This window comes from Sturnus vulgaris, chromosome 12 (assembly GCF_052056855.1).
Source record: "Sturnus vulgaris isolate bStuVul1 chromosome 12, bStuVul1.hap1, whole genome shotgun sequence".
In the NCBI taxonomy this organism is placed as follows: Eukaryota; Metazoa; Chordata; class Aves; order Passeriformes; family Sturnidae; genus Sturnus; species Sturnus vulgaris.
In genome coordinates, this window is record NC_142254.1 from 9,698,238 (window position 1) to 9,723,560 (window position 25,323).

Sequence of the window (25,323 nt, forward strand, 5' to 3'; positions counted from 1 at the left end):
CCCTAACTGACAAGCTTTGCAGCTGGTCGATCTCTGTATACACAAATTTGATAGTGGATATTGTTATTTACTAATCACTTTGATCAAATCATTACCTTTAATTAATTGTAAAAACAAACAAACAAAAAAGTTTTTGTGGGTCTAACTGTATAACCCTTATATATATTAATAACTGAAAACGGAAATAATTCTCTGTGTGTATTTTGTCTCTCTGGCTCTGCCTGGCTCTCCATGGCCCATTTGGTTGCTGGTGCTGTGCTGGGGCTGTGGGGCTGAGCTGCCCAGCCACACTGACAGCAAGGCAGGCCTGGCTTCACCACGTGCTCTGCAAACTTCCTGCACCTTTAGCTTTCTGATTTGTGATGAATCTTTGCTTTCCATCTTCTTTGTCCTTCGTTTTGGAGCTGATTCCCTGTTCCATGAAGCAGAGACATCTGGGAATGTAAGTATCATTGTATAGAAGTTGCAATTATATATATTTTAAACAGTATATAAATTGGCTGCATTTACTTTCACTTTGTGATGAGACCAGTTTGACTCTGCTAGTGCTTATGTGTGAAAATGTTATTCACTGGGTAACATCTCACATTCCACACTGCATGTTGGGGTATTTTTAATCATGCAAACTTCCCACCTATCAAAGTAATTTGCAAAGGTAATTTTGTTTCTACTCATCTATTACAATAAATCAATGAATAAATAAATTATAATGCAGCAATTAAATGTATAATGAGATGGGCAACAACTATTAATAAATGCAGAGCTAGTTGCCCAAAGGTGAACAGACTCCCCCTCTCTTCTTACAAGTCAGGTAATGATCTTTCTATAATGGAGAAACAAGCAGCTGTTAAACATGTAAATGAAACCAAGGGATAGATGAGTTCACACCATAATACTGTTCTTCAGCCCCATTATTATTGTTACATTATCAGTTCTTCTGTGACTTTTCCCCTGAATATTTAAAGACAGGGAAGAGATATGCAATTATGCTTAAACATCCTTCTGCCAAATGATTGACTGAATGAACCCAGCCATGTTGCTGAGGAAGGAGTTGGCTCTCTTCAGCAACCTGACTGGTACAGGCTGAGTTTTATCCCAGTAGAGCCCTTACAAAACCCGTGTTGATCTAGGTAATTCAAAAGAAAATGCTGAAATTTCACGAGGGATAGAGGTCCCTTTAAAAAAAGAAAACTCAACAAATTGGCATTATTAATATATAATCTAAAGAAAACTATAAAAGTAGGGTATAAACTAGTGTATCTTCTAATTTTAAATATGGCTGTGAACTGTAATATCCCTGCTACTCTCAGTATTTGATGTGTTTATAAGGAAAAACAGAATACATTTTCCCTCCTGAAGTCTTGTTCCTGTAGTAATAATGCTTGGGGATGCTTCATGTTTCTTCACTTAGCACCATCCACAATATCTTTTTCCTCTTCAAAATTAATTGTCAGAGAATTTCTGTTTCATTGGAATACCTTTATTTCTTTCTTCAACAGCCACCACAGTGAATCATTTTACTCTGGCTCTTTCCTGAGCCTGTGCTCGTGTTCTCTATCTCTCTGTGTCACTTGCTTATGTTTGTGTTTACCCACACGTGCTTTACCACCCGAGATCACATTATTCCAAAAACTTGTTTTCAAAGGAATGATTGATGCATTGGGGCTTGCCTCAGTCTGAGCCGACTCTGGCACATCATTAATGTGGGGCTGAGGAGATCCAGCATTGCCCAGGATATCAAGATGTTCATCTAAAACTTTCTTACATTTAGAAGAGTACAGGTTTCCCTCCCAGCCCCCCATACAGTTTGAGAATTTCAAGGGCAGCATTTGGCAGAGAATTCAATGAAGCTACAGTGGTTGATTTATTGTAATAGATGGCAGGAAACAGAATTATCTTAGCAAATTAGTTTGGCTGATAGGAAAGCTAGCCAGCAGATAAGGGGCAGTGCTGATGCCTGACCTGACCTGCACATGCCTCTGACAGAGTTTCACCAATTCCCAGTTTAGGATGAGTCACTGCACTGAGCAGAAAGTGCTCAGGAAGAACAAACAAAGCAGGATGTGGCATGAGCTGCACGCAGTGTGCTCCCTGGAAGAACTGTCCTTGACACTGCCCAGCTGCCCTGCAGTTTCTGGGTCAGGTGAGAAATATTATCTGATGCATTCATCATTTTATACAATTCAGATATTCAGGAAGAGGCTGTTTCACAGAAAAAGCTGGGCAAGTCTTTCCACTGCATACTGCAGTCACTGAAGTTCACCTGTATTTATCAACCAAATTAAGTGATTTCTTTGGCTTTCCACTGCTGCACCTCTCTGGCTCTTTACAGCCCAGCAGCAGCTGGATGAGGGGACCCATCAGGTGACCTGCAGAGCTTTTGCTAAAGGTTCATAGTCTTGTATGGGTCTTTCATGCAGACAGAATACATTTAACTCTCCCGAACACTGTCTACTCCCACTTTTCCTGTTTATACAGGAACAAAACAGAACACTCGAAGCCTTGAAAAAGCTCACAGTATATTCTATTTCGCACTGAATGCAGCTGTGTCTGCAATAGGGCACAGAAGCTGTTTAAAACCAGGCAGAGAAAAGAAAAAAAAGATACATGCAGATATAAAAAGCTTACATTTGAATGGAGTTCAGTTTGGGAATCGTCACTAACTGCAGACACATATATTGTGTGTGTGTGTGTCTGTGTGTGATTGAGAAGCACAGTTGTCATAAAGGGAAACAAGACCTGTCCTGCCATATTTCATCTTGTTGGAGCTCCCTGGAGCAGGATGGTCAGGGTGGGAACTGTGGGACAAAGCCTTCAGGTGACATTGTTGGTGCATTGCTGTACAAGGTGCTCAGAAATTATTCTTTTAAGCAGGCACTGGATGTGCCTTTGATTTTATGTTGGGCTGCTGAGGACAGCAAGAAAAAAATTTCAGTTCAAGCTCTGACTTTGTCAGCAGACCCCAAAGGATCATCCTCTGGAAACAGTTTCAGTGTCTTTCATCCTTGGGAAGCAAGTACTTTCCATGCCCTGGGAGTTTGCTCAGAGATGCTGACTGGGACCTCACAGACAAAAGTGCTGGAATTTAGTGGAGCAGTTGATTCTATGCACCAAGTCCCCATAAGCTCAGAAGCACAGAGGTGTGAACACCTCATGGCAAGAGCAGGCTGAGAAATGGACACAGTGTCCTGGTCCCTGCAGGTATTGGTGCCACGAGGTGCTAAAGCCTTGACCCCTGTGGGCCACCTGGATTAGCATATTCATCAAGGGTCTGTAGGAAGTTTTACACTCCTGATTAGTAGCACTGCCCCTGTCTTTGCACGGGCTGGGAGCCCTGCCTGGCTCCTACAGCCAGAACCAACAGCCACCTCTTAGTTCCTGTGACAAGTGTGAGGAAATTAAATTACAAACATGGAGAAAAATACTATGATAAACATGGGGGCGGGGGGGGGGGGGGGAGAGAGAAAGACTGGAACGAACCTTTTCTGCAAGGTAAGAACTCAGTGATAAATAGATCTGTGCATATTTCCCAGTCTCATTCCTCACTTGCCAAGTCTGATGCTATTTTCATTAGGCCATGTTACCATACATGTCGTTTTATACAAAGGTGCAGTATATCACAACTGGAGGTTGAGGTGCTTGTAGTGAACACAAATGAGCTTGTAATGGTCCATCTGCTTTGATTTTATTTAGTGATCCCTCAAGGGCTGGGAGCTAGAGTGAGAATAACAATGCTTCAACCCATCTGCTATTGTAGTACCAGCTCCAGTTGAATTATCACATGTTCTGAGTGGCTGGCATATGCTGTGACATAAAGCCACAAGAAAGTGTTGCTCTCCAGCTGTTGTGTTGACAAATACTTTTCAGCCAGTCATTAAGTTCAGCTCAATAACCAGGGGGAAACTGTAGCTAAAAGTTGATTATTATTTTATTTTATTTTAAGCATTAGAAATCACTAGTACAATATATTTTATTTAAAAATGTGTCACTAAGGCCACACATTGTATATGAGCTCTAACAATAAAAAATTCGCTGTGATGCCCGTAAATTTATGTGTTATAGGATTGGATGGGCATCTCTGTAACTGACAGTGTAAATCTTAGTAATGAGACTCTGGCTAACCTTGTTTGAGCAGCAGCACATCTCAAGATGTGTGTGTATAAACTTGCTGGCCTGGCAGTGCTATGAGCCTGACCATGGAAGGAACAGCTCGGGAAAAGATTGTGATCTGAGCCCCCATGCAGGGATAGAAAACCAGGCTTTAAATTGAGGAGGAAAGTGAGGCAAGACCTACAAGAGACAGACAGGTACCCTGTGGGTGCAACAGGTTCGGGTGGCCCATCTGGCACTGCAAAGTGTCACTGCTAAAAGTGGCCATTGATTTGGCCTTCACTCCCTTGGTGGCCTCCTGAGGAGCTCAGGCCACTCTGGGGGCACCCCAAGTTGTGCCCACACAGAACACATTTGCTCCAGAGCAAGTCTTAGAAGAGTGTTTGTGGATCTCTGCTGACAATGGTCACTGTCCCCTTGTTCTTCTCTCCACCTTGTCCTCTCAGGGCTGCTGGAATCCACCACTGTGCCTGGGAACAAAATAAGAGGCATTTCCCACAGGTTCAAAGGCTGACACACAGACAGATGTGGTGGGAAAGGAGATGTTCCCTGCTCAGGCTGAGAGAACGTTCTCTCTTTCTGCAGGTAACACACCCAGGGACAGCACACACATTTTGGGCACTGCCTGCTGTCCAGCGAGCACAAATTCAATTAAAGCAGAGCAAGTAAAATCTCTTGTTGATATTCCAAAACACTCCCCAGAACTTCCAGCCCTAATCCAAGCCATGCCTGCAGCAGGGGAAGGGTTTGGCCAGGGGTGCACCCAGAGGAGCCTGCGGGATGGGGCCCCAGGATGGCCAGGTGGGCTCTCGGGGCTCTGCTGCCCTTCTGTAACCACTGCCCTGGGGAGGCAATCCTTAAACACGACTTACACTAATATGTGTCCTCAGAAGAACAGCGGGCACCGTTCATACTGAGGCATTTCATCTCTAGAGGTTTATGTTTCCTATTGTACCCAAGACCCGTGGGTGCCAGCTGTCACTGGTGCTGCCATTGTGCTCTGATCCCCTGGCTGGTGCAGGAATCGTTGATTACGTTGCCTTTTGAATCACTTGATTACCATGAATAATAGGCCAAAAAGGCTGTCAGCATTTTGACTTTAACTATAACTGTTACAATTAATTATGGGTTTAATTAGCATATATGCCTAGCAGTAGAGAATATAATACTTCATGGGTAACAGATGATCCTGCAGCTGTAGCATAAAGTGTGATACAGGTTGGGTGCACAGTTATTAATAAATGGCTTCTATTGTTTGAGGTCCTTATTTATACAAATTAGCAGGCACGACATAATCAACCCAAACTGTATAATTTATAATAATTGATTTCATTTTGACTGACCACCAGTCGGCCTACTACATGCCCTCAGAAGAAAAATAGCCCTATTAGGATAAGTTTAATCCTAAACATAGCTAATGAATCCTATTACTTTAAGGTCATATTTGAAGCTTTTGTTAATTGTCAGAACCATTTTAAATTGATTAGAGTTAAATTAAATCAATGTAATGTTTAGAAAAACAATATTTCTAATGGATGAGGCCAAGCTGACCTCGAATAAACATATTTATCAACCGATTTCAGTGAATGAGAAGGCTAGCAGCTGGGCTCATAATTCATGATTGTCTATAATATGGGAAATGTCACTATCTAGGCCATTAATTATGTCAGGTAATAAATCTGTTGCTCACAGTTGAGCATTTGCCAGTTGGGGTAACAACCCCCTCAGCAAAGTTATGATGTTTAGAGACTCTTTCCTTGCTAAGCCCACACTTTACAGCAGCAGAACAACTGCATGCAACTCTGGGGGGAATGAATGGGGTCTTTTCATAGCTGTCAATTACCTGACAACATGCCAGACTGTGATAACTTAATATGGAATCATCATTTGAAATAACAAGGATGTTCTATGAAGAAAAAGTTTTGCTGCACTATATGAATACATTTTCCAGGCTGGAGAGATCAGCTATTAATAGTTCCTTACAAACCAGCACTAAGTGACTGATTTCAGTAAATATATCATGTGGCAAAATGTATAATGATAATAGAAATATCTGTTTTGCACAAGTTTGAGAGTGTGAGAAAATCAGAATGTGTTAACATGAACTAGGGTACAAGATGCAGGTAATGATGGGTACAGTTTAACACAAGTCATGATGGGTACAGTTTAACACAACAGGATATAGGAAAAATGATACACAGAAGCAGGATCAGTTTAAAGTTAATCATGCATTCAGCAGCTTAGAAAATGGTCTGGCATTATTGCAGACAAATCACAAAAAACATCTGCTCCCTGTTCAATATCTTGTAAAAAAAAAAAAAGCAAAGATAAACTCAATTTTCATAAAGAAAGGGTGAGAAAATAGTAAAAAAAAGGGCATTGTAGTAACCAGAAGGAGGGAAATTCTCATTTTTATCAAAGAAGAATATAAGTAATTAATATAATATTTCTATTGAAAAAGACCAGGATAAATGTCAAAAGGTTCACTAAATTAAAAAGAGTCCAGAGCAGAAAAAAAAGAGTCCTACAATGTTTTGGGCTGCTTTACTTATTCCTTGGATGTGGCCTTTCCATGTTGCATGTTGGTCCAAGGTGCTGTGTTCTGGTCACCCCCTGAACTGACCCTGTGTTTGCAATCCCCTTCCCTCAGGCTGCTCTGCTTTTGGAACATCAGCTGGCTTTCCATTTCAGGCTCAGCTGTAAGCTTCCACGCTGAATTTGACCATTAGTACTAATAAATGGTCACATCCTGACAAGATCAATCAGAAGTTAACACAGTGTCTCAGTCTTGGGTTTGCACAGGTAAGGTGTGATGCACTAGCAGGCACACACTGCACTTGCAAGGACATGATCGACACTTGGGCTTCATAAATTAGCTGTGTCTGCACTGAACCACACCAAATGGCTCTGAGCAGCCACAAGTATGTTGTGAATTGGCCTTTTTCTGCTTTAAATGTATCAACAGCTTCATGCAAAGCACTTGTGAGAATAAACATTAAATGTAACTTACATATATTATGAACAAGAGATAAATAAAAGGGCCTTTCAGGCACAATATAAAAATAGTTTCCTGTGAGGAGAAGAAAATACAGATGCTTTCTTGACTTCAAATCTCTGGAAGCTACTTTGCTGACACTACTTGCAATTAAGCATTTAAATAGAAATTGGTTCCATTTGTGTATAAATTATCAGCAGGTTACGAAGAATACAAGAAAATCAAACACTCAGCTGTGGAACACTGCACTGGAGAGCTGCTTTAGGATATTAAGACAATGTGTGTGTGTGTCTGTGCATGGGAAAGAATAAGAGGCTGTGTTTGTATGGGTGTACATAATTACTATTTCATTTCTTGGGCAAAAGCTCTGTGTGTGTGTGTGTCTTTTCCTTTATGGCAAGGAAAATTGCTCTTCTAACCTGTCTTCAAAATGTAATAACTTTACTTGCAACCAACCACTGTAGACCTGGACTGGACTCTGAATTATTACTGTGAGTTGAAACATTTCTTTAACAAAACTGAGTCCTTTAATATCCCCCACCTCTGTTATTAGATGGACGAATGAATTTTACTTTGAACATAACATGTGGCATTGTCTGAAAATTGCGGGTATGAACTGAAGTTGGCAGGTATTTTCTTGCTCTCCTCGTCAGTGATTGCCATTTATTATATGTTGCACCTTTATCTGTCAAATACCGCAGAGCGCTATATTGATTTGTGTCTGCCGCAAAGCAAAGGTCACTTTGATCAACATACTACAAAACCAGAAAAAGTAGGGTTCTGACATTTCATTACCTGGGAAAAAAAGGACTAAAATAAATAAGAATATGTTTGAGAACAGAGCACTTCAATATCACAGTGTGCAGTAACTGTAATTAACAAAAGAACTGCTCTATTGAGGTTAAAGAGAAAAAAAGAGAAAGCAGGTTTTCTTCCAGTGACTGCTCTTTACATGACTGATTCTGTAACATTACAGCTGTGATCTTACTGAAGGGTTATATTCATTACAAATCAAATACGTTTTGCTTCTCACATTCAGACTTTTAACGAGCAATAAAACTCTGGAACTCTTTAAGGATTGGGGAAAATTTTGTAAAACTTTTAATTTAAACTGAGAAACTCTAATCAGATTAGAGGCTTTTTATGCTATATTCAGATGAGGACGTGGTTTTTACATTAGGAATGCACAGTCTGAAGAGATAAATCACAGGAGACAGAGCTGGACCCATTGCAACATTCTGTGTGCCCCAGGTCCACAGGGATTGAAAGGTGGAGCCAGAAAATAAGCCCAAGTCTTATCTCCATTTTCTAATTCTAGTTCCTAAGAACTTGGTTATCTTTAGGAACTAGCACACAAAATAATGATTTGGGAGGAAAGTGGTGCTGCAGGTGACATAGTCTTATTACTTTCCTTCCTGCCCAGAGTATTTTGGTCATCCCCTGCATTTTGCTTCACTTGGATCAGCAGACACTTATTTGTATTGTTTAAATAAAATAGAACCTAATTTCTGTGGGAATTTTTCATTCTGGCAGAAACTTCTGTTGTGTATTTTGAGAATCTTCTCTTCGGTGTAGTTCCCCATACCTTTCCCAGTAGATCCTGAGAAAATGCTTGTCATTTTTCCATAAGGAGCTTAGTTTTCCTAATAAAAGTAATAAAGCAGTTTGGGTTTTTTTCCCAATGTAGCACCCTGATTCCCTCAAGATGCATCTGGCATTTCAGATCCCTGTTTTGTCTAAACAGAAAAACGAATCTCACAAGTGCTACTGCTCTACCTGAACACAGGTAACCAAGTGGGCAGGCTGCTTTCCCGTCATTACTGCTGGGAAGTTTTGTTTTTTCTGGTTTCACAGTGTTCAGTTCTTTACCTGAAGCCACATTTTCATGAAAGCCAGCGAGCAGTGACACCTCAGAGCTTTGCTGCACCTCCGAGCAGTAGGGTGCATTTCACAGCTTGCGTGGCATATGGCAGTGCTTATCATGTCAATAATAAAGCCTGAATAATGCAATTCTTGGTTGTAATTATCTTTTATTATTATCAAGGGTCATTCCTGGGCTCTTCATCCTTTCATCTCATGTGGAATTTTGGGCTTCCTTATTAATTAAATAGCCAGTGTGATTGAATTAGCCAATTAGCTCTGCCTGAAGGGATGAGCACTGATCCAAACAAAGGGCTTGATTCCACAAACTTGTTGCTGTGAGGGAGAGTCTTGCAGAGAGCTGGCTGCCAAGACTGGGCTCCTAGGACTTGGCAAACCTGATCCCAGTTAATTTGCAATTACCAGACCAGGTAAAAATTTCCATTTGAATACTTTCCTACTAGGAAACAACTGTTTATCAAGAATGAAACTTTCCATGAGGTTGTTTGCTTTTATTCAAAATAATGTGTTTGAAAATAATCACGTGCTGTATAGTATTCTGCTGTTACCATATTTTTATCAGAATCATATAATAATTTTAGATTTGTAAAATTTAAAGTGAAAATGGGAACAAATCCTTTTAGCATTAAGAGAGGAGTCCTGGCTGTTCCCACGCATTGGAAGAGTTTTGCTGTAAAATCCTGTATTGCAGAAAACATCCCACTTATAAAAAGATTAGTCTCTGTCTTCAACAATTACTTCAACCAGACAATGTATGTTCCCTGCTCCTAAACCACAGATTAAAATCCCACATGGCAACAGGGCTATGCATCTCTTAAGTATCTGTGCCTGAAAGGCACATTGGAAATGTATGCAAATGCAGCTCATCTCTATCCTGCTCCACTGTTCTCACTCCCTTTTTTCCTCCCTTTATCTTGACATGTTTACTATTTCTTCTACACTGTGCTTCACTGAATAGCAGATCAAACTTCAAAGCAACTTTTAGTTTGAAATTTGTTTCCAAGCTCCTAAGCTATTCTTTTTCTGACAGCAGTGGATAAGAAATTGTCACTACCACTGGTGACATGTCATCAGGAGATACAGGAATAACAGATGGGCAGCACTGAGATAACAGGAAGTAACTTCTTTAAAAGATTGTGTTGACATCACCAACTATGAGAGCAGAGGTAGAATGACCCCCAGAAGGGAATCCAATCCACTCAGGTCTTTCTGACTCACAGGTGTTTTTTCTTATTTATTTCCACACGCAGACCATATTGGATCTAAAACTATTTGAAGTTTTAAAACAGCTATGTTAGAATTGGTAGTAACTATTAATGGAGATTAAGAAAAGGATGAATGGATTTAGTCACTAACTTCAGTGTTTTAAATGATACCACTAAAATGATAAAAGTGTCATAAAAGATAAAATGATTGCTGATGTTACTGGCATAACTGAATGCCATTAATAAGAGTCAAGATTCCTTGATTGCAATGTGAGATCAATGGGTTATGACATTTTGATGACAGGCTGATGGATCTGACTTTCTAAATGAAGAATGATTGATTATGACTCCTCAAAAGTATGGCTCATTATCAGCATATCTAGGCAACTCTTGACACCTACTATACATAACACCTATTATGGAATGTCAGAAGTCTTTGCTTCGGGTGTGTGGCCATGATTTCTGAGGAAATTAATTGTTCTGCTTACTGCAAGATACTATAGCATATTGCACAGAACAAAACAGTGCCTGGTATCTACAAGGAAATCTGCACAGAAGCCAAGAAAAACTGATTTCTTAGCCTCCAGTGAATTTCATATCTAACAGATGGTCCATAAGCCTAAAAGAAAACTGTACTTCCTGATGCAGTAGGAAGATGATATAAAGCATGACATGAGCTTCATTTGCTGTATTCTATAAAAGTCTAAGAATTTATCTTCCCAACAAGGGATGAACCAGAACTATATGAAAACAGATTTCTTTATTTCAAATAGACCTGCATTAGTGCTAATTACATTTGAAAGTCCCGTGCTATGCTGCACTTCATATTTTAAATTTTAAAAATATGTGAAAGTGCTTTATTTATAGTACATTACAGTCCAATTCAAAGTTTTGGTCTCGGGTGTAAATTCTGTTGTGCAAAATTGTTGTGCAAAATTGTTGTACAGTGGATAAGGTGGATGCTGTCATGGAGAGTATGTCAGGTGCAGGGAATTGTTATGATAGTAAAATAGTGCCTGAACTGTCTGGCTCAATGCCCCATCCTGTACTGAGCAATATTTAAGAAAGAATTTTATATTACAGAAGAAACTGCTAAATATAATTTTAATTATGTTAAATGTGGTCTGTTAATCAATGCAAGGTGTTTTCTTGTCTCCTTCAGAATTCTTTGGAAAGCTCTGGGCCACTGAAGGAAAATCAGTCACAGCAGAAGTTTTTGCCTGCCTGACAGAGTTAAAACAGCAAAGACCCAGGAACAGACAGACTTATCCAGAGACAGAGCAGCCAACCACCCTCTGCTATGAGCTTCTGAATCACGAGATGTAGATATGCAGGATTTCAAACAGTCATTTCAAACAGTTTCAAATCACCATTTTAACATTATAATAATTTGGCTAGGGGCACATCATAATGTATTGATTTTCCATCTAGAACACTAAGACATTAGACAATTACAAGTTCAAGAATATTACTAATTTTGCCAAGTCTTTCCAATTATTTTGTCTCCCAAAGGACAAAGAATACAGAAAAGCTTCATACTGAGAAAATTACCTCTTTCTACATTAAAAAAAAAAAAAAAAAATTAAAGGAAGAAGTATTGTGAATAAATATTCTTTTAAACCTAGGAAGGATCAGGTGAAAAAGAATTCCCCTACTGGAAAGCAGCTGGAGTCTGGCTTAAAATAAGGTGCCATTTATTCAGGTAGGGATTTACCTTGGAGTGCTCCTAGCAGGAGCTGGACTTGCACCTGTGGATCAGCTTTGGAATAGTCAAGTCTTAAAAATAGCTAGAAATTACTTAATAGATAGTAGCAGTTACCAAATTCCTCTCTGCTTTGGAAGGTCAGTTCCTAGGTGGCCATGATGTAGGCTCCCCATCTCCTGTCTCTGCCTGCAGAACCTGGGCCAGGGTGGAGCTGGAGGAGCAGCAATTTCCAGCCCTTGCTGATCTCATGGCCTTGCCATTTCATGTGACAAAACAGGAGGACTCTGCTGGACTGGGGAAGGCACACTCACATCCGTGCTATTGACTGACAGGTGAGTCACAATTTGCAATTTGCTCATCTCTGACCTGGGCCCAAGCACACAGAAGAGCTCTGCTCCACTTGGATCTCTTCTTGTTTTATGTCTGCACTGACTGGGGCAAGTGATAACACAAATCACAGGACAATGGACATCTGTCCTGGATCTCTGCTGCTGGAACATCCCCAGCCAGCAACACCCAGAGTTTCAGTTTGTATAAATCAGTGTAATTATGAGCAAGTGTTTTCAGGAGAGACACTGCTTTGTGCTTCACCAGATCTTAAGAAATTTCCTAATGTTATGTCACCATATCAACTGCAGAGAAATCCTAGTAAGTAAAGACTAGCTCAGGCCCTAAATGTCAATTCAGAGTCATAGGAATATAGGCTACTATTTTTAAAATTCAGTTTCTTTTCTGGGGAAAAAAATGCAAAATCTGCCCAGGTCCAGTAGATTTTATATGATGAACAGTTCATAATCTGCTAACTGAAGCCGTCTAAGCAGATCACTGATTATCAAATTTAAACCAAAATATTTTTCATCCATAATGGAGAAGTCTGTTACAATTTAATAACAGAGCTACAAGATATTAATGGTGGGTTTAAAGAAATTGCCCTGTGTATCTCCAGAATTCCCTGTTGCTTGTTGTCCAGCTAGGGCAGAATGAATGGTTTACAGAAGAGAACACTCTTGTCCATAATTTTTACAGACAGAAAGAGGCTGAATCTGTTTACAGCAGCTCAGCACTGGAGCTTCTGGAGAGTTTACAGGCCCCTCTTGCACCCCTTCCCATCTGTTTGCTTCTCTGGGCACCAAACCATCCCCTGGGGGCCTGCACCCCACGTCTGCTGTACAGAGTGCACTGTCCTTCAGAGCTCTGTGCCCCCTGTTTCACTTAAGTCCTTAAAACAGCAACAAAAGTCTTCCAAATAAATTGGTAAAATTCAGCAACATGTAATTCCTCCCTGACCACTTCCCTTCCACCTGCATGAAAATTGTTTTTTTAGTAACTGTCCCTTTTGGTTTTATCCTCTCTGGAATAATTATGTATAATTTTTATTCTGCCAAGTCAATGAATTAATAGTCAGTGAAGTTTCTGAAATGACTGGTCATGAGGGGCAGGTGAGGATGAGGCTCACTGTGCTTTCCAGCATGAAGTGCATTCATATGTACCAGTAATTTTAATAAAGGCACATTTAGAAAAACCCCAAGTCCTTACCTGAGTGAGCAAGGTTGCTCATCCCCAGATGCCCAATTTCCAATTTTAGGAAGTACATGGCCCTCAAACTTCCAAACAAATATGAGCCCAGGATGACCAAAGCAGATAAATGGATGTGCAGAGCACTTGGGACAATTACCTTATTGCCTTATTCATTCCTGTGAGGTGTTAACCCAGACACCCAGCAATGGTAATTTAGATGTCACGAGGAGTTATTGAACCCCTTACATAAGAAAGATTTGTACAATTTGCTGTGAGTGACATCTCAGTGTCACAAGGGGGTGATCTCTGGATGGTAATGCCATTTCAATAATAATCCCATAAAAAGAAAGAAGAAAAACCCATCAAAAAGAAGAAAAACCTAGAAAATTTAATTTGTTATATTAATGATTTTTAAAAATTTTGTTCGTATTTTAAGAATGTTTTGCACTTGGTGCTGTACAACTGAGGAACTAAACATGACCCTTTCCTCAAAAGGCTTTCAAAGAAAAACTGCACTGTTAGATGGACTAACACAGTCCTGGTCAATATAGCAGTCTGTAAGTTAAAGACTTGCTCATTTGCATGGCATAAAATGAGTGTCAGTTCTGGTTAACTGGGTTTGGTTAGAAAGCTGGAAGAGTAGCACTGCCAGCACAAACTGGAGAGCAAGTCAAAGACAGGATGGAGCTGCGTAATTATCAAACGAGTTGGAGGCAAACAGAAGATTCTCCTATGCAGGAAAGTAGTTCCTGATTCCCTTTTCCTGTTAGTATGAGTGTCTAAACAAATAAAGAGTAGTAGCTTAAATTAAAACATAAAATTCTTGTGAATGAAACTGGGGAAGACTTTCACCCCTGCATTGGTGATGCAATCTGGAAGAATTCTTAAAGAATTTTTAAAGAAGTAAAATGTAAGATTTGGAGAAGAAGGCCAATTTCAGTTTTAGGACATTAGCTCTTATTCCATGAAAATTCCTTTAAGCCACTAATTCAGATCAATAAATAACCAGAAAAGTAAACCATGGACTACTACTTAGGCCACCACTTGAGTGTTTTAAGGATATAACTTAGAATTGTGATTTTCCCCACCCCCATCCCATCCCATCCCATCCCACAGAAAACTTGTGATTTTATGTGCTTTTTTATGCATGTATTAAACAAATGGCACAGCTGAATAGCTTTTCTTAAAAACTGGACATTCACCAAAAAGAAGTTTGCCAGCACAGACAATTAGGCTTTCTTCTTTTAACAATAGATTGACTGACTGGCACATTTGAAATGCGAGCGTATTTTTTATTCCTCCGTTCACCCTTTGAGCTGATAAACACGAACAATGGGAAACAGCTGGGACAGGAAAACATTTTAGTTTGTATTTTCAAAGCAAGCAAGAAATAAACCCATCAGTGGGAGCCAGATCACATCTTCTGCCTTAGGGGTAGTCAGCAATTGGGGGGAAAAATACGATCCATATTTTTAATCAAACATTACATATTTATTAATGTGCAGCTGGCCTATTGTGTGCATGATTTTTTTTTCTTTAACGCTGTGCTGCGTCCGTCAGCCTGACATTGTTCTGTAACTGACATTACTCTATAAGGATCTGGAAATGCACAGATTTAATAGGAATCATTGAGACAATTGCTTTCTGTATTATTAGGTCTGTGTGACGTAGGTACCATCTGAAATTCAATTTTAGAAGAAAAATAAGATATTGTTCTATCAAGGCAATTTTGTGCACCTGTGATACAGTAAGAACATACACCCCCATGCTCCTATTTTCCTCCTCACTCATCTAACTTCACGGCTGTTTAATGATATATGCCACTCTTTTGTTAAAAATGTTTGGCCAAATGTATTTTGATGCTTATTGAGATTAAACTTTCAGTACATCTCCCTAGTAGCAAAGGTTGGGCTGTTCATTAGTTGGAGGTTTGGCCTTGTCAGGTTCCATTGACTGCTGGCTAAAAGGATCACTTTATCATCATTTGTCTGCAATGGAGACAGTCTTTATTCAGCCTTGATTCCTCTGGGGTCACAGCTGTCATAACTTCACTTGCTTTATAATGCAGACCCCAGTTTCACAATCCCCTCAGGTAATTGTCTAATAGATTCAGTTTACCTTAATATAGGTAATATGTTATTTACAAAGAAATACAAGGGAAAGTAAGGGACAATATTGCTCAAAACATCCCCCTCCTAGCCTACTGCTTGGGATCAATCATTTGGAAATTATGTTAAACTCAGTTCTCATTCTGAACCCAAAAGGGACATATACCTTTTTTTCTGAGTTTTACTCTGATCCTTCTGCTGCAAATCTCTAGACTGAGCCCCCAGGCCTGGTTTTCTGCTGGTGAAAGTTGAGGTAACTCTGCAAATTTTGATAAGGCTATGGTGTTTTGGAGAATGAGGCCTTCGTTTGCCCTTACAGTTCAGATCCTGCATATTTTATGTGCTGAAAACTATAGTTCAATTTAACTTGAAACAGTCAGTTTGCCTTAAGGTCAATGTGTTAACCCTGTGGGCCAGAAAGCAGCAAGGGCAAGGATGGGCTACTGCTGCTCTTCTTGCCCAAGGGGGTCCCACCCTGGTGCTCTGAGGAGAGTCTCTCTTCTCTGGAGCTCCTCCAGTTTTGCACCTCTTGACAAAGGAGCTGGAAATGAGACAATTTCCTCCGAAACAAGGCCAAAGAATCAGCTCGTTTCCATTTGATTTACGAAAACCTGAAACCTTTTTACAAAACCTGGAAGAGCTCCATCATGAGCATGTGAGAAGCCCATTTTTGAGTGCCTTGGTAACCAGTGCATTCCCCTTGCAGGTCAGCTGCTGCCTCTTTCAGAACCAGAAGCAGCTTGGCTCCCCAGAGGAGATGGGCTGAGCAATTTCCACATTTGGTCTTCTTTAAAATTCTTATTAAAAGTGAGGGGGGAAAAATGGGAGCTTGATTTTCACATTGGTACTGCTTTTACAAAGTGCTGGCAGCTTCAGCTACTCTAAATAAGATATAATTCTAATATTTTTTATTTTGTATCTTTTAAGGATTACACAGAAACAATTGTATGCTTCACAGAAAGTGGTTGTCATGATATGTTCTTAGTATCCCTACTAAGAAAGATTTGCAATTCACTATTTTTCAATAGGAAAAATGATGTTGCCAAAATATCCAGAAAAAGCATGTAGCAGAGACAGTTCCACACCAAATTTCTAATACATAACCCTCTTTGAAGGTAACTGCTTAAGGGAAGCAAATGTAAAGACTTTAATCATTAACAGAAAGCTGTGATGTAAAGTAAAACATAATGAAAAAACGCTTTGTGGTGGGAGTCTAAACTTCAAGAGGGAAGCTGTACTTTCCTTTCCATTTGTTGGAAGTTTGTGGATGCTTAGATCCACGGAATGGTCCCACACCTTCCTCTGCAGGAGGATTCACACACCAAATCCTTTCTACAATTCACGGACAAGCTATTTTTTTTAAAGTTTTTCCTGAATGACTGTCTGTATTTTTGAAACAAAGCATGTATTTCATCAGTGGCATCTTCTCACAGTAAAGTTTCTTTCAAATTCCACTCAGTCATACCCTGTGTGTGAGCTTATGCACCAGCATGTGTTGAATTTCCCAGCTAATATCTTAACTAGAAGCTGATTTTCATTTGAGCTTCTAATTCAATGCCACAACTCATTGCACTGCAATATCTTAATTACAGTTGGGGATTGATAAGTAAACAAGGAAATGCAGCTGTAGTGCTGTGGAAAGTTACCCTTTAATTATTAGCTTTCATTTATTTTTTATTATTTTTTCCCAAATATCTTCCATATAATAAATTAATTCAAAGTAGCTATAGAGCAAATAAACATTACACCAGGGGGAAAAAAGGCAACAAAAATCCCCACAACTCCCAAAGCAATCTTTTAAAGGATTGCATAAAAACTGGATATAAATGCCTGCTTCCATGTGTACTGCTGCACCATCCATGAAAACAGCCTTTAGGACAACTCATCTTACAAAGGAAAATGTCACTAGATATAGTGTTGATCATTAGAAGCACTACAGTGCATTCGTCTGCTTGTACCCCACTTTGATTACTATACAGCAAAGATGGCCACAAGCACTCAGAAAGTTTTATTGAGGCTTAAATCTTCATTCAAATGATGTAAAGGGGCATTGAATGAAGATTTAGAACTCTATAAAGCTGCTTGGCAGTGTCTGTGGCAATCTATGCCACATAAAAACTGAAATGCTTCTACTTTCTTATTGAAACATTTCTACTGTAATTCTTTAATATTAGGTAGCAGCCACAGTGTTTGGACATTACCACATCTGGGAGTATTTCTCTTACTGAGGGTTTGCCTGCAATCAGTTGTGCAGGATATTATAGGATGTTGATGTCTAGGACATAATGGAAGAGGAATTGTTACTGCAATTACATATTATTATGCTTTTCAGAACATAATGTGGGTTCATTCATGTGAGTATTTTGAACTAGCAAATACCCTAATTGCTTACATGCCTGTTATAATCCTAAATCCAGTTGACATATCTGATGTACCGTTGCATTTTAATCTGGCCACTTGCACGTGCCCTCTTTATGATTTTCCTCTGACCTGCATGAACTGTGCAAACAAGGAACACGAGTGTCTTGCATATTGCCTTTGCAGTTTTGGTCTGAGTAAACACCCAGGGGGACAGAGAGACAGAGCACTGCAACCAAGTGTACTTTTTCCAGGAATACAGAATTAGCCTGTGCAAGAGCAGGGCAAGTGCTAATGATCTGATTATGCTCTAATGACAAATTTCTGAAAGAGTGTGTGTGCTGCTTCAACTCTCCTCTCCCAACGTGTTGGATTGATGGAGGATGTGTGGCAAAGTATTCACTCATTCACTTAACCAGAAAACAAAGGCAGATGATTAAGAAACATCAGTATTCTGAAGCAGCAATCAAACTGACCCTGCCAAGGAATGAAGAACAGCAAACCCAGCCAAAAAGTGCTGCAGTTGTCTCGTGTTATAACTGCAGGTGTACAGGCAGCATTTTTACACAGACTTTCCTGAGGCAGCAAGCAGGGCCAGACAACAACAGTTCACTCCATGGAACAGCACGGTGCTTATGGCAGTCTCACGTGCACATGGGGTGACAGAAAATAGACAGAGAAAAGATGTGCTTTTAGAAATTCCTGCTTAATAATCCACTAGAGGGAGCTTATGTATAACCTCTGCCAGGCCAATTATCTCAAAACCTGGTTTTGCATAATTAACAAAGATGAGGTAGTTATGAGGGGGATACCTGCCCTGCTGTTCTTTTCCTGATGTGCCATCCTGGAGCTCAGGAATGGCACTTTTGGAGTCTCCAGTTCTATCCAGAAGAGAGATTTACTTTTCTCAAAATCAGCATTCTCATTGGCATCAGCTCGGATTCACCTTCATCGCTGACACACTCAAACCTGAGGAAAAAAAAAACACTGGTGAGTGAGGACTTACACTTAAAGCATTAGGAAAGCTTCACCTAACCTATCCTCTGTCCTTGCCTGTTTCAATTCTGACTGCAAAGCAAGAATTCAGTAGCTCTGATTCCCTCAGAGGAAACAGGCAAACTACGTGGACTGCAGACTTTGCTTGCTGTGTGTTTCAGCAGGACAAGGCTTTCAGCACAGCTTTTGCCTGGCACTGTTTGCTTTCCAACTGGAAACTGCCCCTTTCTCTGGGAGACAGCTGGTATCAAAATTGGTGTCCTTGACAATATTTAACATGCAAACACCTGCAACTATTTCCTATAGTATTAGCTAATAAAAAGACAGGTTTAACTCTCATATCAGACATATCAACTTTAGTTTAGTAGCAGAGATGTACTTGCAATTACAATTCTAGCTAAATCTAGACATAACGCACTTCCAAGCTACGTACCCACATAGTGCAGTCTAAATAGTCAGATACACTATCAAAAAGCTTATCATAAAACTTGAAATTGCTGTATCCTTTACACTAGTTGCCTCTTTTTCTTTCTGTTTTTTTCTGTTGGAAGAGAAAACTTATGACTACACTTCAGCTGTCACCAGCTTTCAAGGTTATACTGATAGGAATGAGAAACATATTCCTAATCTGCATACCAATGCATTGAGAATGCAAAGGCAGGCTTTTTGCCATTGAATAGATGATGATAAGGTCTTAAGTCTTTTGAATTTCTTGTGTTGTACTTGTATTATCATATGATTTCTTAAGCCAAGAATGAATATGTAAATTTCTTGCCACTGACTCGCTCCAAAATAATGGACATTACACTCGCACAGTGGCAATTCAGAGTGTAAAATTGATTAATATTTGTTTTCAAAATGACATGCAATGATGTATGGATCCTTTTACAACTTAAATTAATACTTTAAAGAGATGAATGGTCTCTACAGAGGATGTTAAAGTTCAAGCTGAGAAATTTGCATATTTATATTACAACCAACTGATAATAATTGTTGAAACAGAATGTAATGTGGTTCGTTTTTCATTTTAATCTGGTTGTACTCAAACACAGGACCTCATTAACTTCCAGCAACTAATACAGCATTATCAGTTCCCATAAACCAGACTTGCCTTGAATTTATGAATTTCAAAGACTATTTCCAGTGGTGAATTGCTGTTAAACACTGGGTCAGCCACTAGCAGGTGAACTCCATGTCAGATGCTGTAGAAGCATGAAAGTTACTTGGGCTAAAGTGCTGGAGAATCCCATGGCCAGGTGCCTACTTGTTGGCTGACAGAGCCAAAATTAAGATGTGATATAAACATCTTGCCTTTGAAGGCTCACTCGAAGACAGATGGGATTTCTTTTCTCTGGGTGACCAAAATCAGGAAATCTAACTTCATGCATTTCCTATATTGGGCAGTATTCTTTAACATAAAAAAAACCTAAAATCCCAACTGAAAAATGAGCAAGAGATCTTTCATTGAGATATAAGTTTTGGAAAAAGGAAAATACACAAATTTTGATTGACTAGGTAAGCAAGCTTGGATGATATTGAGGATACAGCCCAAATAAATACTACTCACTTGGGTTTAAATAATAGTAGCAATAGAATTAGCAGTATATCGCTTTTCTGAGGAGAGAAATAGAAAATAAGCATGCTGTCAACATCTCAGGTAGTGCATTATAGGTATTCTTACGGGTATTCCTTTACATCTCCAGATGTATCAGGAAAATGTACATCTCTAAGTTAGCAGGAAACTTCACAGCTCTGTGAATTTCTTGTGTGAAATGGATATTGAATCTTCTAATAACAGTGCTTATTTCTTTAGCTCACTAGAAGTTGATGGCTATAAAAAGAGGAAGTGCTGCTTACAGTGAACCATCTTCAAGTGTTTTTCATTTTCCCACATAGGCATTAGTTAAAGGCTGGCCTGACCCTTCTGTTCAAGAGATGTGGTGTGTGACTGGTCTGGTAGCATGGAAGAGCACATGTACCTTCCCTTTAATGCAGTAACAGCTGCAGGGAACTCAGGGCTCCAAGGGGCTCTCTCCAAGGGACAGATGGCAATGGCAGGAGCATGGATGCATTTGCAATCTCCTAACTGTATTCCTCCAGGGAAGAGAATTCCTTAACTCACTTCCTGTAGTCCAAATGTTGTCTTTAGGCAAAGACCAGAGCAGTTAGGTCAGCCCTATGGATTCTTTGTGCAGTACTGGGAAAGTCCCAGGAGAATGTAAAAAAGAGAAGGAACACTATAGAAACTCTGTAAAGAAAGTAAATCTGTACTTTGCAAATAAGAATACCAAGAACTTTTACTTAAGTGAATGAAAAGCTCTAAAATGCCAATATCCAGCATTATAACTTTTTTCCTAAGAAGCCATCTAGACTTCCCATTATAACCTCACAAAAAACTTTTAATCGATATTCCTATCTGTTGACAAATCCCTAGAAAACAACCTGTTCCAGCCTGTTCCAGCTGCACAGTGGTCAGACATTAATTTGTTGCAATTTTATAAAGGTGCAAGAATTGACTCTTTGGATGCTCCTCACAAAACAAATCCACAGAACAGGCCAGGAAGATGCCTTGTTGAATCTCCAAATTTGTTGAGTAAGCTATACTGCACCCAGGCCACCACAAAGCTTAAAAACTAATTCAGAAGAAGGGCAGGCAGAGCATTGAAACATCTTCTCCAGCATGTAAACTCATCCATCCTACCTGCTGGTAACCAAATGATGACTAAATAACTGATTTTTCATTGTGAAGGGTAGGTACCTTCCTGTAGAGCTCTGCAGTGGCATCTGTCCTGTAACATATTCACAACTGATTTAAGAAAAATGGAGGAGTGCATATCCTGGTAGCAATTCAATATCTAGTAGAACATTACCAGGACAGTAAAACCATAAACTAACCAAGGCTTGGTGAAGAATCTCTGAGCAACTTGGTGACAAAACGGCCAAAGAGACAAGATGCTGACAAAAAGCAAACATTGCACGGGTGGGGGGAAGGGAAGAGAAAGCAATACCCCAAACCAGAAACACAGTATGGCATCCTAAATAATTTATTATCACTTAGCAAAGTGGGAGGGTAATTATGGACAGTAAACATTAACTCAATGCTTAGGTGAGGAATGGAAAAAACATTATTTATACACAGCATCCCTGATTTGTGAGTACTTTTCAGTGTTCGATCTCAAAGGTGGTATTACAGAATAACACAGAGAAAAATAATAATGACAACAACATTTTGGAAAGGTTACTGAAAAATTAATTAGATAAGATTCCTTTGATTAGGACAGGAAAGCTTGAGGAAGGTTTTGTGAGGAGTCTATGAAAACACTCCTTAACATGGAAAAGGGGATTTGGGAATAAATGATCACCATTTCTGATAATGCTGCATCTGTTAGGGAGCAGTCTGGGAAATTGCAAAACAGCAGTTATATAGAAATACATATTACTTCACATGTTTCCTATTTTATCAAAGCAGACTTCTGTACTATATTTGGATGTTAAAATTGTATGTGGGTTCAGAAGGTGACAGGAGAAAAATCAGACAAGAAATGTCCATCAGAGATAATTAAACACAGCAATGCAGATCTAAGCAGCAGTCCCTGAACTCCAGATTTCTAGAAGCAGTAAGATTGCCATGGGAAAGGCTTCATTTCATTGCTGCAGCCTGTGTTTGCAAACATCTGCAGGAGCCAGTCTCAGGGCTAGCTGCTTGCACAGAGCACAGCCACTGCTGTGCTGCAGGGGAGTGGAGGAACAGCCCAGAACTGGAGCACAGGAATTCTTGTCCTACTCTCGTCTCATCAAAGCAGATCACAGAATATTTTGCTTTTCAACCCCGCCAACCATACTGACAAATTTTCTTACCATAGCAAAATTCTTTGCCTGTGAACCCAGGGTTTTGTAGTACATGTTCCAGCAATCCCTATGAGGCAATGAGGGCAAGCTAAGCCATCAGAAATATATATTTACACGTGGAAATTGTTAGTAATACTGCTCTTCTTTTCCCCAGAGGCAGCTCCATTGCCACAGCCTCGAGAAACACATGCACACACACACAGAGACACAGAGAAACAATCAATAGATACACTTAGAAAGCCCCTTATAGCATGTCGTGCTTCACGGATTTTGATAATATCAATCATAATTGAGTTAGATAAAATCCATCTGACTTTCAGGATGCTGGGGTCAGCTGGGGACGCAATGCCTCACTTCACATCAATTACCACATGTAGTAAGGTGGTGGTAAGCAATTCCATTTGATAGTTTGCAGCTATAAATAATTATATGGCAATAGCAGTAAAGTTGGCTCTTGGGCACAATACAGAATCATGAATTTTCATTTACTTATAGCTCAGAAGCTGTTAGGCCTCCTGGTTTGAAATGTGAACCCCTGATTAGGTGTATCAGTCTTTCTGTTAATACCATATATGCAGCTGGTAGGTGCTTTTGAATGAACACTCTATACTTTCCCTTATTTCATGAGAATATTTTCATAACAAATATGACCACATGATACATAAGGATTGATTAGAAATTGATGTGACAAAGCAAATTTGGTTTCAGTCTCCTTTATTAACATATTCCATCTTTCATTCAGTTTAGGGTCTGTCCCATCCAAGTCTCTGCAGGACTTCAGTAAGATTTTTTTTTACATGCTGTATAATGAACTCTCTGCAATTTGAAAACATACAGAGTAAAGAAGGTTTATTAATCAGAAGAGCAGTGAAGAAAGGTTCCAAAAAGTATCAGATATTTTTTGTACTTCCTGGCTTTGCCTGGATACCTGTTCCTTTTAAAATGCTGGTTTTTATTACATACTATGTATTTTTAAGAACATTGGTCAACAGAGGCAGAATGGACATAAAGTCAGATTAGGAATAAGGTAGGAGCATGGGATGGAGTTCAGCTGCTTTGAGTGTGAAGATCAGAAAGAACCGTGCTGAGGAACACCTAAGGAAGGCTGGACAGGAACAGGAGGATGGAGCAGGGAACTGGAAGAAGTGCAAAGGCCAAGTCTTCCTAAATATATCGAGGTATCTCTATGGTCCATAAAAGTGCAACAGAATTCATTTGACATTTTAAAAGCCATGTGGAAGTGGGGGCTGGGAAGGATGAAGATGTACAAAGTCCACCTGACAAGAAGAACCCCACCACAAGCAGCAGCTTCTGTCATGCTCCACATTTCACCACGGATCAAAGAATGAATAGAGGAACATTCCATGCTCTGTCCTAGAGATTTCCGTGGTGGAAAAAGGGCTGATTTCACTGATGAGCTTGCTTTCAGAAGTGAGTCTGCCCCAAAGAAGGGTTACAGAGCACTCACACAGAACACTGCTTCCACTTTGCAGAGATGCTGGGGCTGGAGGTGTTGAACAGGACACGAGGCAGGGAAAAACAGCACTGGGGCAGGGACTGGAACCAAATGATGTGAAATGGGGTAACAGTGGCTGTGCAATACCAGGGAGGATTTAACAGTCAAGAACAGGAAAAAAGATGCTTCATCAGCAAGATGTTGACATGGGAGCTAGAGTTTAGGAAAGTCCTGCTCTTTATTTCACTCTGACCTGAGGACCAATTGTGAAAACCATTAGCATTTTGATCAGTAAGGAAAATCAAAAAATGTTCAGCAACCTGAGAAAGAATTAATCTAAGAAAAAGTCTTCTAAACAGGAGGAAGATTAAATGCATTAAGGATGTCATAGATATTTGAACAAGAGTCAATGATTTAAAGGAAAGGCAGATTACATGTGCCAAAGGAATGCATAGTTGTCACTAATTCTAGATGAGTCACTAAAAAACATTTGAATATAAAAGGGAAGGCTTGCTGTAGGATCAGGTAAGAACTGTATCCTTAATTATGATTTGATAGGACAGACCTAATTTTAGTAATGCAACCTATGTAAAAATTGGGCATCCATGGCTTTGGGAGGCCCAGGTCACAGCCCACAGAGCAGCATTTGCTGATCAGAGAACTGGTATTTAGCAGCATGAATTGAACTGCAATCAACAAGGAGCCTGATTTGTGTTCTAAATTGGTGTTTAGCAGCATGATCTGAACTGCAATCAAGGGAGAACTCATAGCCTTTTCTAGGGGGAGCAAATGGATAATTTCCAATCTCATTGCACAAAATATTTGTAGCATCTTAAATTAGATTGGAAAAGATCCCAGATTATTTTAACATGAGATCTGTAGGTGAGCTTTTTGAATATTTTTTAGAGCAAAAACCTGCAGAAATGTAAAGGTTCTAGTAAAAGACTTACTCTAACATGCCTTTTATAATTTTTCACATTATAGAAGGAAAAAGCCATTGTAATATAACAGGTAGGTATTTTGTAGCTGTTTTTTACTCTGTTCCTTCATTAATTTCTCTGCTCTATAGCACACTGCTGTACCTGCATGAATTGTTTGTTTTTTTCTTCAGCAAACCAGAATGCTTCCCAGAATGATTTCAA

The 25,323-nt window shown here is 39.6% G+C and overlaps 1 protein-coding gene across 1 annotated transcript in view; it reads right to left on the bottom strand.

The window, feature by feature from the left end:
• Window positions 1-2,507: 2,507 nt before the first annotated feature.
• LOC106857029 (uncharacterized) overlaps window positions 2,508-25,323 on the bottom strand; it is a 182,873-nt gene continuing 160,057 nt past the window's right edge. Inside the window, exon 6 of the mRNA XM_088171887.1 lies at window positions 2,508-4,580. Within this exon, the coding sequence (XP_088028013.1) occupies window positions 4,390-4,580 (191 nt within the window). The 3' untranslated portion in view covers window positions 2,508-4,389. The remainder of the gene's footprint in view (window positions 4,581-25,323) is intronic.